We start from the raw sequence: 16,724 nt of genomic DNA on the forward strand, positions 1-16,724 counted from the left end.
TTTTTTTCTTAATAAAAATTAATCAAAGTGGTGTAGCACTTCGAGTGTCAAAAATGGGTCTGGAAGACCTAGATTCCAACCCCCCCTCTGCCAAGGAAGTCTGCTGGGTGACCTTGGGCCAGTCCCTCTCTCTCAGCCTAACTTACCTCACAGGGTTGTTGTGAGGATAAAATGAAGGCGAGGAGGGCAATGTAAGCCGCTTTAGGTCCCCGTTGGGGAGAAAGGCAGGTTATAAATGAAGTAAATAAATATTAACAATGAATTAAAACTTTAAAAAAAACCTTGATGGTATGAACTAAAATTATAAAAAAAGAACTCCGCAAACCACCAGCCACAGAGGGGAAAAAATCAATAAATAAATCAGCCAAACACTTAATAGAATAGGAAAAGGTCTTTGCCTGGCACCTAACGGTTAACATTGAAGGCAGCAGATCAACTTTTGGAGGACAAGGATGCTAAATGTGCAGGCCTCAGCCAAATAGGGCATGTTCAAAGGCCTGACTTGGTTCTCAATGACCAAAGCTCCGTCACTACCCAATGGACATAACAAACTAAACTAAAAATCTACCAAGCCTATTAAAAAACAAAACCAGCGCAAATTTTGTATCAGAAAGTATGACCTTATTGCTGACTAGAGCCTTTGAACCTCATTATCTGGATATTTGCTACTGCTTTTGTTGGCAGAGCCAGGGAAACCACAAAGAAGCGCTTCTTGCATTTTGCCCACTCTCTACAAAGAACAAAGAAAAAAAACCCCATTGGCTTTTGCGGCGGCCTCTTTTGCAATGCTATAATTTTGAACAAGCACTTCTGGCTCTGCAAAGCCAAGTGCAAAAGCAATTAAAAGTGGAGATCTGAGCAAGCCAACCTCTGCTGACTCCGACGGGATGGAAAGCGTTTTATCAAGCCCAAACTTGAAATTACTCTGTTCTAATGTTCCTCGCCTCCTTGGCCCCCCGCTGTAAAATGTGACCATCCATTTCAAAATTATCTCTTCATCGCCGAGTCCAGAGCTGATCGTTTCGATTCTGGGCCTTGTGTCGAGCGTCAGTTTGAAGAATATCACAGCACTATCTCTCCTAATAAACGGCTTTAACTTTTCACCTAGGAGATCTCTCCTTTAACTTATCATGGAGAATCATCTGCTTCCCCTTAACGCTTCCACTAAATTAAAAACTGAAGTCACTCAATTTGGAACCTCCACGCTCAAGACAAGCCGGATGAATTACTGGCAAGACAATAGGAGAATGGGGGGGGGAGGGGGGATGGCCCCTCCCCCCCCAAAGTTGCCAGAGAATCTGTGTTCGCCGCCAATCTCATTCTACCTGCGATGTAGCAGCCAAGGGACGGTGCTTCAAATTAGAAAGACCCTAATCCAAATCCTGCCTCAGCTATGGAATCACTTGGTGGCCTTTCTTGGACTTGGTCCCTTTACCAGGAAAATGAGGATAATAATATTAACCTCCCACAAAGGGTTGTTGTAACAAAACCCTTCAAGCGCTTCTGTTGTTGTAACGGAAGCACTGGAGCACTCTCAGTGTACTGTATAAATGCAAAATATTATTATTAATGGCATGTGCACAGTGGACAAAGCATTGCATTTGAGGTAAGCACACATACCTGCCCACAGGGATGCCGCCCTACAGCATGTCAGGTAAAATGTAAGCCAGAGATGCACCAAATCATAACCCTGATATTTTCACGACAGTGAACAAAAATACAGAGCTATAAAAACTTTTTAAAAGGTGCAAAATAAATCTTGCAATACCTGAGCTCCTAATTAAAATAACAGAACATGTTGCAAAATCACAGCACTTTTGCAAGTTAAGAAAATCTTGTGACACAGTTCAGACCAAAAGGTAAAAGCCCGTTTTTGCCAGAAGACTAAGGCAGAGAAAGTTCAACTAGCATATTCAACTGCTGGGAACAATAATGACTTAAATCTAGTAGCGATAAATGTGGTTTGGCTATTAGCATATATTTTGAACTGTGATGTGGGAATGCAAAGCTAGCTTTGCTCCTTCCCAGAACATAGCTTGATTTGACCCTCCAAACTCGACAGAAGGCAATGCATGTCAAGCCAACCCCCATCTGCAGGGCTCCATTTGGATTCTGTTTCTTGTTTATATTACAACCCAATGTGGTCCTGGAAGCAGGGTGGAAATCCACATGTATTTATTTGCATGTAACCACACACTCATGGGTAAAACTGGAGCAGAGGGGTGTCTGTTTTTTTTTTAAAGCAAACAAAAAACGGATAATTGCAGATGAGACTCTCCCACCTTACTCCACTGCATCCCTTTAGAGAAAGCATTTTTCTTCTAGCTCAGCTCCACTACCAAAGCACTGCGGGGGACAAGGATCAGGCAGGAGTAAAGTCCAGCTCCTCTCAGGCATATAGTGGGGGGGGGGGGAATTACACAGCTGCTCTCTACTCCACACACACACACACACACACAACACACACATTGATTCCCCCATCCCTAAAGTGTAAAAGAATGTTTAGAATTAGTTTCTGCATGCAGAGATAGCAACAAAATGGCCGACATCAGGACAGGTGCAACGTGTGAAAGAGAGTGTGTATTGCGCAAAGATCCTGTACGGGATGGAGTGGAGGAATGCAGCACATCTCTGCATGCTCCAAAGAGATTCTTTTCACCCCTCTGTTGGAGTCCTGTTATCAGTGAGAACTGGGCCACCATAATGAAGATCCCCAAGTGTGGTGCGTCACAATACCTGAGGGACCTTCTCTCCCACTCACTCCCCCATTCACACTCAGAAAATGCTTTCTAATCATTCCCTCTGTTTGCCACATACGAATGTATTCTGGGAGGGCATGGCCTTTTGCCCTGAAGGCCTCTCTACCCTCTAGAACAGTCTTCTGGATGAAGTCTGGAGGGCCAGCCTCCCTCTTGCAGTCTTTCTGCTGGCCGTTCAATACTCCCTTGTTTTTAGCCAATTATAATCAGCTAAAAATTAGGCTCTGATTCTGTTGCTTAGAGATGACTTATTCTGAAGGGCGCTTGTCATGAGATGCCTTTTTATAGCAATTTAATGTGTTTACCTTTAAACGTTGTAAATTTTTTAATTGCCAATTCATTGTAAAATGCTTCAAACCATGGGGAGGAGGAGGATATAGATGTTGAAATAAAATAAATACATTTAATCCCCCAACCCCTAATCTGTTTATGGAATGGGGGAGGCCTCACAGGTTGGGGGCAAAACTCGCTCCCATCACCCAAGTGGTCAGAGCTATTGAGAATCTAGCCTGCTCCCCCCTCATTTTCATCGCTCTTCCGCATGTTTAGCCCAATTCTGTATCTGGGCTATGAATAAGTGCACCAGAATGCTGGGATCCAGCTTTTAAATTGAGAGATAAACAAGTCCAATCAGCAACAGGGAGAGAAGAATTTAGTTCAAGAGGAAGCAATGTGGATCTCTCTTTTTTCAGATTTTTCAAGAAAGTAAGGTAATGTCATTAACCAAAGGAAAAGTACATACTTGGGTGAGGGCGTCCAGCGAGCATCCATCGAGGGTCGTAGGGCGTCTTGGTGGGGACAAACTCAATGGTTCTTTCTATCGGGTCCTTTACAGTGAGCATTGGGACCGGGCTATACACACTCTTAAAGGAGAAACGAGATAAAGTTAGGGTTTCTGGCCGTCCTAGTCTCTGTGTATATTTGACTGGGAAATACTAGATGCAAGAGAGCTCAAGTATACAGCAGTTTCACAAAGTTATAGTAAATTTTCTCTATTTTCTAGGCATTATGGTCAAACTCTTAGGATATATTTACCCGGTGCAGACTTAAACTGGCTTTAATTGCAGTTCCTTTTTGCTCAGAGCCAAGCTACAAGTGACGCCTGACACAGGTTGGACACTTGTCAGCTTCCCTCAAGTTTTGATGGGAAATGTAGACCTCCTGGTCTTGCAGCTGTAATGGAGAGCCAAGCTGTAAAACGAGGACGCCTACATTTCCCATCAAAACTTGAGGTAAGCTCACAAGTGTCCAACCTGTGTCAGGCGTCACTTGTAGCTTGGCTCTCAGGCCATCTAGGGAACAAGAGCTCCCAGAGGAGAGCTGCAGCTTTCTAGCAGAAGGTTCTCAAGCACCTCCCTAAACTCCTGTTTCCTAAGAAAACAGCTGGGGAACATGGTGTTAAAGCGCCTCCCTGGCTCTCCGGTGTTCCTATCTTAGGGGCTAACAAGACGTTTTAAGGCACCAGTCACCATTCACAGAGCAAACAACGTATTTGAAATTCCTGGCTTTCGGCACTAACATTTTAGATCTGGGATCTCCACCAGCTGTCGTGTTTCCATGTGCCTCTGTTCCTGTGCAGTCTTTGGCAGCTTCCACAGAACTTGATCAGGAGGCAAATCACATGGCTGCAAAAAGTCTATGGCGGCCTCTGTATTTACAGCATCAGGACTAAAAGAGAAATTACCTTTGGCATGTATGACAGCCACAGAAGAATCGTGTAGACACCTTCGAAGTCATCACAAACAGTGCTATGGGTCACCCCATTGTTGTGCATGATCTGGATCCCACCCAGCTGGTTGTTGGAGGTGTATACTTCTCTTCCAAGTACCTGTACAAAGGGCAGGTATACATTAGCATACAGTATTTAAAAGAAGATAATATTTTATTTATTTATTTCATTTATAGTCTGCCTTTCTCATTGAGACTCAAGGCAGATTACATAGCGTGAGATTAGTACAATCAGTATCAAGGACATTTCCATAAACAATGCCATAGGGTAGATAAACACAAGTTTACAAAGACATAGTATTAGCAAGGATCCAATACAGAGCTGAAGAAATGCTGAAACAGAACATAATCAGTTCTAGGACTGACATTAGACAGCATGAAGCACAGGTAGTGTACAGGAGTACATATTTAAAGAAACAGATAATATGTAAGGCAACATAGTGAGGTCTATGATCCCTAACTCATTAGCGAAGCCTCTGAGACCGCCTCCCTAAAATACAGCCCTCCTATCTGAGTAAAAAGCCTTTTTGAATAATTCACTCTCCTGACCGCCTCAGGCAGGCTGTTCCACAGGGTAGGGGCCACCACAGAGAAAGCCCATCTACGGGCTGCTGTTGATTTCGCCCATGTGCCCGGCGGCACCTGCAGGAGACCCTGTTTAGATGAGTGAAGCTACCAAGGAGGAACATAGGGAGGGAGGCGGTCCTGTAGGTATGCCAAACCAAGGCCGTGAAGCGCTTTGTATGTGATAACCATTTTCAACCTTTCTACAAAAGTAAATTAAGGTGGCTTACATAGTATTTAGGGAAAAGGTACAATATGAATGTAGTATTTAAGGGAAAGGTTCAATAAGATCATCAAAAAGTCCTAAAATAGACAGAAAAACTAGAATCTTAAGTAGAAACAGTGAATATAATAACAGAAACTTCATATCCTCCCACCAAATGCACACTTAACTGACTTGGTCCCAGCATCAAAAGTGTGTGTGTGGGGGGGGGGGGGTTCCAAACAAAATCCTGGAGGAATTGATTATCCCTGTTACCCTTTGCCAGCTAGCATCTGCCTAACTGCAGAAGGAGAGAGTATCCAGGTAGATGACTGTACATAGAAGACTGTAGCACACAGACATGGTGGTCTAGGAGAAACCATCCTAAATAAAGTTCTATGGGATTCTGACAGCCATAAACAAATAGAAAAACTTGAACAGCTGCTAATATACAAGGATGCAATTTTCCTCAAGGTAGTAATTTTGTAACAGGGAAACCAAAGACTACGCAGCTCAGACATCCAGCCAAACTACAACTGGTTACCAGAGTTTGGATTCTCAAACCATGACTTGAGCCTCCAAATATGCAATGGGCAAAAAGACCTTTTAGAGCTGCTTGTCTGCTTTCAGTATCTCTGGACGCAGAGCAACAGCTGCCAACCATGACTGGGCAATTTACACAACATTCCAGTCCATAGCCAGCAACAAGCCAGAGCTTGCAGACCCATCTCAAGCCATGGTTTCTGAGCCAGTCATAAACCACAGTTTGTCAATTCAGACATGCCAAAGCAAAGATATCAGAAACTACAGTTTGCAAAGACTTTACAAAGCATGGTTTAGGATTTTGTTTGTTAGCTGATCACAAGTTATTGTTTCACAAACCACAGTTTACCAGTTCAGACATCCAGCCAAACCCTGGTTTAATCATGCCTTGGCACAAAGATCTAATTTAGTCAACATTCAGCCTGTGGCAGATGACATGTATACAAGATTTCATCCAACAGGAAAAATTAACTTTCATTCCAACTCCAGCCCTTGACCAGATTTCGATTGCTAGAGGACAATTGTTTTCACTTCTAGAACACCATTTTTGTATCCAGTCCTTTACAAAGAGGAGATACTACTCCCAATAAATAATAAATCTTTTTTTAATAAAAGTAACTCAAAATGTTATTAATATGGGAGGGGGGCAGCTATCTTATTCGTGGCTTCATCAGTGATAACATTACATGACTACTGCCCAAACAATTAAGCCAATCACAACCCACAATGTATTTTTGTCATACCACAAACCTTTGCTGGAAGGATAAAATCACATTTTTGCTCACAACAAAACGCTGAATTATAAGGCCTTCAAAAATGTGATTCTCTGTATAAAGCCATTTATTAAGTTGTTTGAGTTGCATGCTTTTTAATTCCAATAACCTCTTAATTTGTCTGGTTTTTTAAGGGTGTGTGTATGGGGGGGGGGTCCTAATTTTCTTTATGTCTTTTAAAAATAATTTCAGTTATTAAAGAATGAGGGGTGTATACATATAGATACCTGTATAGCTTGAATTTTATCATGGGTAAGCTATGTTAAATACTCATAGCCTTCAAAAACGTGCAAACAATGGTGGAATTTCCAACTATCAGGCCAGGAGGGAGGGGAGGACCGGGAGGATTTAGCATAATGTTTATTTTCTAATTCAGCTGAAGAATAACGAAAAGAACAGGTATTGGGGCAAGTAAATCTATGCAAACTAGCTTATGCTGCCGGGTTGAAAAATCTGGCTACTCCTGGTGTAGATTCTGGGTTATGGTGGATCAGAATGTGACTTTATTTTTACTATGTGCTGTTTTTCCGCGTGTCTATTGCACAATATTTATCCCGCATTCATTAAGCTCAGAGAGGTGACAAAGATCAGTGCAGGGCACATAATAATCCTTTCCTTGTCTACCAGCAATTCTACTTAGCCCCACAAAAGTTTCACGTGCCCACAGAGCTTGTCTTTGTTACTATAAGGACTAGTAACGAGCAGAAATTGCACAGTTGTGCCAGAGAGTAATGTGTACAACATAAACGGGCTTACTAAGCAAGGAAGCCTGGCGGGGAAAGACAAGGAAAATGATGTCCCCTTCACCAAATTCCACACCTCTGCAAAGAGGTCCCACCCCTCCCGCAGCACTTCCTTCCAAAGGGCTCATTCAAACAAGCATCTGACCACTGGACTTCCAATTCTCTTGCGCCCGTCTCTCCCTCCTTCTAATCTCAGCCCAAGCACCGTACGGCTCTTTTCTCATTCCCCGCTGTCTCTTTCCATTTGCCCTCTCGCTGACTGATACACTGATCGCTCGGTCACTCGGCTTTCTGCTCCGCTGAGTCCATATTACTAATAACACCTCTGCCACGGCCAGTTTACCTCATGAAGGCAGGAGCACATCATTACAAAATAAACTCATAACTTTGACATTCGAGCAAATACACGCCATTTGTTATTTTTATGGCTTGAGCCTTGCGAACAGGCAGAGGGCATTATGTACCTGTTTTCATTTAGATCTTAACATACACACACACACACACACACAACCTCCTCCCACAATCTTAACCAAAATAAACACACAACCAAGCAATGTGACTGTAAAATATTAAGAAGGTAGCTGAACAGATCTATTATATTTTCATCCTGATCTGGCAACCCTAAAGCAAAATGCATACAACATGTGTATGGAATCCGTCCCAAGACTCACAGCTTTCATTTGTAAAATAAGTTTCTAGTCCTTGGGGTTGAAAACATCTAGGCCATACCTGCCAAAATTTTGAAAGCCAAGATGGGAGATGGGCTTGAGATGACAGGTTTTAGTATTTGTGCTTAACTAGACTTTGATATGTTTCCAGAGGTTTCCGCACAAGGACTGCTGCTACAAAAACAATGCTCAGGCCTCATATGTTAAGTACACCACCCACCCCAGTAACAGCTTCAGCTTCCAAAACCCCTTTCATATGTAACCTCAGTGATATAATATCCATTGGGCTATGTGGGCTGGTTGGCTCAGGCTCTGAGGCCCTCACAGAACACCTTATTGGGGCAGCTGTGATGGACATTTGCGGCCCACTGCTTCTGTTCTGGGTTTACTAGCACAAACCCTTCCCTGACCAAAGCAGTGGCCAGTACAGGGCTTTTTTCTAGGAAAAGAGGTGGTGGAATTCAGCGGGTTGCCAGCACAAGGGGCAACTCTTGGTGGGAGGTGGTGCCCCTGGTATCACATGTACGCGCGTAAAGTGCGTGCACGATCCCAGGGCCAATGAAGTCACTTTGGGTCAGCTGGAACAAAGGGGGTTGTTTTTAAATGTTTAAATCGCCCTCGGCAAAAATGGTCACATGGCTGGTGGCCCCACCCCCTGATCTCCAGACAGAGGGGAGTTTAGATTGCCCTCCGCGCCGCCAGTGGCATGGAGGGCAATCTCAACTCCCCTCTGTCTGGAGATCAGGGGGCGGGGCCACCAGCCATGTGACCATTTTCAAGAGGTTCCGGAACTCCGTTTCACCGTGTTCCAGCTGAAAAAAAAGCCCTGCCAGTTACTATATCTGAATCCTATCCCTGCAGTGACTCTTGTCCATCGCTGGGGGCGGGGGGCGGTTATGGGTCTAGTCCTGGTTGCCTCAGAGCAGCAGCAGCTGGTCCTGGAGTAGGGTTTCCAGGTCAAGGTTGGGAAATTCCTGGAGATTTGCAGGGTGGAATCTGAAGAGGGTGGGGTTTGAGGAGGGGAGGAGCCTCAGTGGGGTACAATTCCATAGAGATCACCCTTCAAAGCAGCCCTTTTCTCCAGGGGAACTGATCTCTGTTGCCTGGAGATCAGTTGTAATTTTGGGAGATCTCCAGCTATCACCTGGAGGCTGGCAAGCCTATCCTGGAGGGCTGATCCTAGGAAAAGAGACTGAAAATCCATGCAGGACCTTTCCCCCATGTCAGGCCACCAAGAGCCTGGCCTAGGTTGCAGGAGAGACATCAGGTCCTGCAAAGACTGTTGGCAGCCCCTTTTTTTGCTTTGTACATGCCCCAAAGGTAGATTCATGAGGGAGAAGGGTTGCCATTTGCCCACCAGCATCAAGTAAATGCCTGTGGCTCCAGTCCCCCAACCCCTGAGAAACTGAAGAGCAAGAGAAAAAGTGGTCAGAAAATGGCCCCCACAGTGGTGCTCTAGGAATTTCCCCATCTCTATTGTCTTTACCAGAGAGATGAAGGGGATCACCCGGAAGTGACATTCCCTCCAAACTCTACCCTACCCATGCATCGCCCTTCGGCTCTCCCAGCATTTACCAAGAAGATGCTGGCAACATTGTGAGTGGATGTGCGTAGCCCAACAACATGCCTAGCTCTAGGGCCCAAAAATCCTAATAAGTCTCCTCTTTTTACCTCTGTACTGGCAAACACAGAATATGGGGGTGGGGAAAAGGTATCCCCCTTCCAAGGAAGAGAACTGGCCCAGGGCCTTCAGTTGCTGACCTCTCTTTTAATCCCCATTTACAGTTGAATAAATACAGTTTAAATAAATAATAACATTCAGTTTACATACTGCCCTTCAGGACAACTTAACACCCACTCAGGGGAGTTTACAAAGTGTGTTATCATTATCCCCACAACAAAACACCCTGTGAGGTGGATGAGGTGAGAGAGCTCAGAGAGAGCTGTGACTGACCCCAGGTCACCTAGCTGGCTTCAAGCAGAGGAGCGGGGAATCAAACCTGGTTCTCCAGATTAGAGTCCTGCCACTCTTGACCACTACACACCAAACTGGTTTTTAGTTCACTCCCACAATCCATTGCTATGGGGTGATGGATGGACCAGAAAATTACAAACACAAGAGAGTGCATAAGACTGGAGACAGTTTTTCAGTGAACTCTAAATGGGTTGAGAGAGCCTTTATTTATTTAGCTATCTAGATCCCATTTTTCTTTCCAACGGAGGCCCAACATCACCATTCTCCCCTCCTCTAGGTGAAATAGGTTAGTCTGAGAGAAAGTGACCGGCGCAAGGTCACTCAGGGGGGCTTCCAGGGAAGAGTGGGGATTTAAACCCAGACTCCTAGATCCCAGTCCAATCATTACGCCATACTCTTCACGTTTCTTGTCTCACTATTGCTTATCTCATTATTGCATCCAGTCATTTAGGTTTGGTGTTTTCTGTAGCACTACAAAAACTAGTGAAACCTGCTTGACTGAAGGAGGAAGTGAGCTGTATCTACCTATCTAGCACAAGCAACAATTCTGCTTTTAAAATCCCCTTCGCCTCTTTGGTGGAAGGAAAATGCTATCCTCTGTCTCCATCTAAATCAGGTGAACTAACATTCACCAGTTGGCCTTTAAATGCATGCCGGATCCACACAGCCTCTGCTGTCAAAGACGGTGACAAGTAAATATGGCTGAGGGCTCGGCATCATGCAGCCATTTCATTTACACAACTGCTCTCACTGCTTCACTCAAAGTGGCTTGATGTGTTTGGAGGGAGGGGGGAGAGGAGGACCTCCTATTTATCTTTATCTCCAAAATGAGATTTAAAGGACAAGAGCAGATTGTGTATATTAGACCATTTTCTCTGCTTGGCAGCGGTTGTAAACCTGACCATCCGCACAATCTTTGGCTAAGTTGTGGCAGAGGATCCAGTGGCAACACCAGGATTCACTGGAAGATTGGGGCGGGGGGGGGGGGAGAGAAGCTTAGCATTTTCTTTTCCCCCACCAATAGCTATGTTTCTTTATGTTCCAGCCCACCGTAACCTCCCCTCCCCTGATAACTTGTGGCAGACATCAAAAAGGACTGCCCATCGTAAGCTTGAAATGACAAACTGAATCTCTACCAAGGACAAAGAAATTTATACCCCAGGCTCTCAGATGGGGGCCCAAAGTGGCTTACATCATTCTCCTCTCTTCTATTTGATCCTCACAACACCGCTGTGAGGTAGGTTAGGCCGAGAGTGTGTGACTGGCCCAAGGTCACCCAGCAAGATTCAAGGCAGAGAGGGATTCAAACCCAGCTCTCTCCGCTCGTAATCCAGCGCTCTAACCACTACCCCACACTGGCATTTAGCACTTTCCTACAGATTTTAGATCCAGAGGAGTTAGCCGTGTTAGTTTTCACTTCAGTTTTTCTGCCCGTTCCACTCCCTTCAGCTCTTTTGAGACCATTTTTACCCCAATCTTTTCCTGGAAGCCAATTTTGAGTCATCTTATTTTCGAGCACAATGTTTCTTTCACTTTCCTTTGTCCTCTTCCATCCACCTCCAACCCACTTTGCAATGACTGGATTGTCAAACCACTCCTTCTCCCCCTCCCCACCCTGAAGACCGAGGTTTTTTTGTTTTCAGCCTTTTTTTAACAATTCAGCCCTTAAAACAGTCTGTACTTGGTTCAGTCAGATTTAGCCACAGTGATCCATGCCTTAGTTACATCTAGACTAGACTACTGCAATGTGGTCTCCTTGGGGCTACCCTGGAAGAGCATTTGGAAACTGCAGCTAGGGCAGAATGCTGTTGCTAGACTGCTGACTGGGGCCAGCAATCAGCAGCATGCGACCCAAATATTACAGCAATTACAGTGCCTACCAGTCTGCTCCTGGGCACAATTCAAGGTGTTGGTTTTGGCCTTTAAAGCTCTTACATGGCTTGGGGCTGTGGTATCTGAAGGATCATCTTCTCCCATATGTTCTTGCCCAGGAATTAGGATCACAGGGAGAGCTAAAGAAGCTCACCTGGTGGCAGCCCCGTGGTGGCAGGGAACAGTATCTCTAGTCTAGAGAGATGTGATTGGTCCTCTCTTTGCCAATCTTCAGAAGGCAGCTAAAGACATTTTTATTGAAGGACTGCTTTGAATTAACTTTGTTTTTATGTTTGTTGGCAGTCCTAAACTGTGTTTTTAAACTTTGTTTTATTCATGTTATTACTGTTATTTTATTTATATTGTAAGTGCCAAATTCCTGCAAAGGTGAAAAGCAGCAAATAAATGTTTTAAATACATAAATAATGTAGACGTGCAGGCTGAAATGAACATTTTGCCTAGGACCACCTAAGTGAACCCAGACTCAATCTGGGGATCACAGCTGAGCCTTTTAGCTGCGGGGCTACCATGTTATCTCTGCAGTTTGAATCTGTACATAGTTGCTTGCTTTGCACAATTCATTCCACTACCAGTTACTGAACAGAAAGGAAGGTGTACAAACTGCAAACACATCCAGCAGTGGCGTCATTTATGAGAGCCACCAGTATCCACCACCAAGATCACTGCCCTGGCCATGGTCAATTAGAGCCCCAAATCATGAATCATTCCTCAATCTGACCCCACTGGCTAAATGTCTTGGTGCTTGTGCAAGCGGTCAGCCTGGCCTCTGCCCTTTTAATATGGTTGCACCAGGCCTCTGGATTTTGGCTGCTGTATTGCCCCCGGAGAGCCTGCAACAGTTGCTGAGTCCCGCCCGGGAGAACACGGCTTGCATAGAATGCCACACAGGAATGCGGAGTGATTAAGAGGCGATTGGATTTGCAGTCCTGCCAGCTCCATAGGAGTCCAGCACAACAAAGGTCTCGCAGTCATCCCCACTTAACACATTCCTTTCCCTTCTTCTGTAATGAGATCTCCTGTCCTTGATTGAGGAGCCAATCAAATGCCATTCATAAGCTTGTAGAGTAGTTCCCAGGAAAGTACAGTCCCCACCTAAAAACCATCAACTTAGCTCCGGTGGAATTCACTAACAAACTATCCCTTTTGTGCGGTGCTAGAACATGTTTTGCATTTGCTTTCACACACCCCGGCAGCTACTGATCAAGGTGATCAACCCTTTCGTCAAACCCAGGAATTGACCATTGGAGCCTTTGTTCTAATGGCTAGGTGGGCTCTTCCACCTCAGGGCACATTTTACCTATAAAACTAGAGCCCTGGCCTCCACAAGCGCTGTTCCCTTGAGGTTTACCCTAAGCCCCTCGCTCTCTTGGCCGAGGATGCTGGACGTTTGAAGCAACTTTCTTCTCCCGCGGACTGGACCCCCTCTCTTCAGGATAGGTAGATATTTGCTCCCTCTCTCTCTATTCCCAATTTCTGGCTAAGCTTCCTAGGACTCTGTGTGTAAATATTTTTACCCCGTAATTGCGAGTGTATGTGCATGCCATTTTGTTCTTAATAAAAGTTATTGCTTGACTTTAAGAACCAGCGTCCTTTGCTATTTGGGGAAGGGACTCCGTAGAAGTTGGTGGTAGATCCCTCTTGCATAGCCATTCTCCTTGCTTGCTAATCCCCCCACAAATCATTTTATTGCAAGGAGACCAGTTCTGGTAACACTTGCTGGTGGGGTGATCAACAGCTTGAGTTTGAAACCACGCCTTTGCCCCCTCCCCTGGTCTGCCTGTTTTAAGTTTCTCCTTGTTTTGCTCCTTTAGTTACCCTAGGCATGCACAATTGCCACTTGCCAACTAAAATGCCTCTGCCGCATGTTTGATTGCCACTGTCATGTATGCCAGCATCCATACCATTGTTGTATTGTATGCCATTGTTGTGTTCGGCATCTTACACTGAGAGTGTTATAAGCACCCATTGCCATTGTTGTGTTCTACAAGCATCCATGCTATTGTTGTGTTCTGCATCCATGCCACTGTTGTGTTCTGCATCTTACACTACATCTTAAACTCATACTGATATAATGTCAAAGTTAAATACTGTATCTTATGCATTTTATATAAGTCACCTGAGGGTGTCTAGACTGCTAATACTAATTTCCAGAGGAGCCAGGGGCATCTTTGTTATCTCTAAGAAATATGCGCTTTCACTTCTGAGTGTCCTTGGACCGGAGCTGCAGCTGTGTACTGAAATGTATCTTTTTCACAGGAGGGAATGATTCCACTCTGTGCTTTGTCTAGACTAAACTATTTTGTTCCCATGTAACTTTTTGGGTTTTCGTGCCTGAACGCAAACGGGCCAGTGGGCGGGAGAACGTCCCCTATAATCAGTAGTCCTATTGTTTGAATAATCACTTCTGCCAACTTTTACCTACGAGTGCACACCTGAACTGAATAGATCTCTGAATAAAGTTTTTTCAACCAATGCACCTGCGTGCTTGCTGTGAGTGGCTTGGGGTCTAACTGCCAGGCACTGTCACCCTGGGACTGACAGCCACTCCAGTATTGCACAGGGTGGCACAAAGCTGAACAGCTGGTCCCTTTCCCAAGCACACCATCTGCCTCCAAATTCTGCCCTGTTTGCTCCCATCCTGAGAGTAAAACAGAGAAAAGAAGAAAGATGTTTTTTGTTTTTTAAGTTCCAGTGCCATTATCTACAACTGAGCCTCCAACTGCTCCAAACAACTCTCTGTTTTATCGATCAGCAGGTTACCACGCACATTAAAAGTTATTGGATAGTGGAATAATGGCAACTGGATGACAAAGGTGGCTCCTGGTTTAAAGTGCGTGCAACTAGTTCCTTTAAGCAAGCTAGAGCCATGCTTTTGAAGAGGTCTGCTCCTTTGAACAGTTTCAAGAAAAAAGTTTGATCCATCAGGTCTACCAGCATGTCCGCACCAGTATACAATCAGACGCTTTCAAGATGCCCACGAACAAAACCTAAATGTAATCTTGAGGTTGGCTTCCTTCCAGTTACCAGGTCTATTTTAATGACAAGTTGCCTATATTCTGTTGGAAGATTAACAGCATCAACCTTGCATCCTTTAAGAACTCTCACTTGCACATAGATCCAGAGGAGTTAGCCATGTTAGTCTGTAGTCGCAAAATAGCAAAGAGTCCAGTAGCACCTTTAAGACTAACCAACTTTATTGTAGCATAAGCTTTCGAGAGCCACAGCTCTCTTCGATGCATCTGACGATGCTACTTGACTCTTTACTATTTTTCTCTCTTGTACACCGTCCAGAATCAGACCCTTTTTATCAATTAACCCTAGAACTTCAGTTCTTCTCTCTATTTGACTCGGAACTCCAAAAAGAATAAAATAAAAACAGCACCACAGGGAAGGGTATCTGTCCAGCATCTTCTATTCTGCAGACTGATGCAAATAATTCACTTAGCCTTTCCATATTCTCCTCATCCACTCTTACTCCGAGTCCAAATCCTCTCCTGGGTGATTTCCTGTTGAACTTGGTTCAATCACCACACCAGCATCTTCTTGGGCTAATGGGCACATTTTCTAACCCCCAGTATATATTTTCCCTCTGCTTCCATTATCACTTTTTATAAGCCCTCTCCCCAAGAATTCTGAGGAAGTTTGACCCCTCCCAATCCCTCTCCCCAATTCTTCCTCCATTTTCTTATAATCTCATTCATGAGAAAGTTCCCCTTTTCAAATAAAACATGACTAGGTTGGACACGCCGGATAACTTTCCACTTACATACATTCCAATAACACCTTTAAGACTAACCAACTTTATGGTAGCATAAGCTTTCGAGAACCACAGCTCTCTTTGTCAGATGCATCAAAGACAGCTGTGGTTCTCGAAAGCTTATGCTACAATAAAGTTGCATCTGACCGAGAGAGCTGTGGTTCTCGAACGCTTATGCTACAATAAAGTTGCATTTGACGAAGAGAGCTGTGGTTCTCGAAAGCTTATGCTACAATAAAGTTGCATCTCATACTACATCTTGAGCACCATCCAAGACTAAGTCAAGGGTCACCTTCCGACTGGCCCTGCTTTCCTGGTCTCCCAAACACCCGCCCAGCTCCACCACTGCAACTGGATTTTCTTTTGAAAATAGACTATAGCCTTTGCATTCCTAATCGAGGAACACAAGAACCATTCCTACACTTTTTAATTTACGAGCCTTCAGTGGGGGACCTTTCTGAATTGGGAACGCATTGGCTCAGTCTAATGCTTGGAGATTATTAAAGCTGGCACTATACCTCCACTATCAGGTCTGCAGATCTTTTATTTAGAAGATATGGGGCACTAAACGCACAAAGAGTTCCCCGGCACCTCCACATTAAAACCCCAAGCGCCTGGTAAATGGAATTATATAGCTGTCATCTCCTTTCCCCAAAGTTTTAAGAGTACAATGGACTCATTTTTTTCCCCCACTCCTCTCCCCAGCTCAGAACAGAGAGGTCTACTTTGTATTGATTTAAAGTCGTGGAAATAAATAAAACTGCTTCACCACCGTGGTTCACAAGAAATTCATGGTACGCTATTGCATGATATATTTGAAGGGCTGTTCGGAAACTCTCTTTTTTCCTATAGTGAGTGATTGGGGGAAGGGGGGGGAAGAGGTGGTAGCAGGACACACAGCGAAATGCCCGCCAGTTCCTGGGGATGCCCACAGCCTGCAAAGCTAGAGGAAAATGGTACTGTTAATTTTTTTCCAAGCAGTTTCCAGGCCAGCTTTCTTGATACCATTTTAGTTTTAATCTTTGCTGTTTGGGAACAAATCTTTACACGTTCCCCATACCAACACCAATATTCCTTCCCATCTATTTTTCTTTTCCTCTGTTGTTTTGCAATTATTAA

The 16,724-nt window shown here is 44.5% G+C and overlaps 1 protein-coding gene across 2 annotated transcripts in view; it reads right to left on the reverse strand.

Moving 5' to 3' along the window:
• ACACA (acetyl-CoA carboxylase alpha) overlaps window positions 1–16,724 on the reverse strand; it is a 297,390-nt gene that overhangs the window by 55,637 nt on the left and 225,029 nt on the right. For both annotated transcript variants that reach the window (XM_055001998.1, XM_055001997.1), the window contains 2 exons: window positions 4,444–4,587; window positions 3,502–3,622 (listed from right to left, as the gene is read on the reverse strand). In XM_055001998.1, the coding sequence (XP_054857973.1) occupies window positions 3,502–3,622; window positions 4,444–4,587 (265 nt within the window). The remainder of the gene's footprint in view (window positions 1–3,501; window positions 3,623–4,443; window positions 4,588–16,724) is intronic.

This window comes from Eublepharis macularius, chromosome 17 (genome assembly GCF_028583425.1).
Source record: "Eublepharis macularius isolate TG4126 chromosome 17, MPM_Emac_v1.0, whole genome shotgun sequence".
In the NCBI taxonomy this organism is placed as follows: Eukaryota; Metazoa; Chordata; class Lepidosauria; order Squamata; family Eublepharidae; genus Eublepharis; species Eublepharis macularius.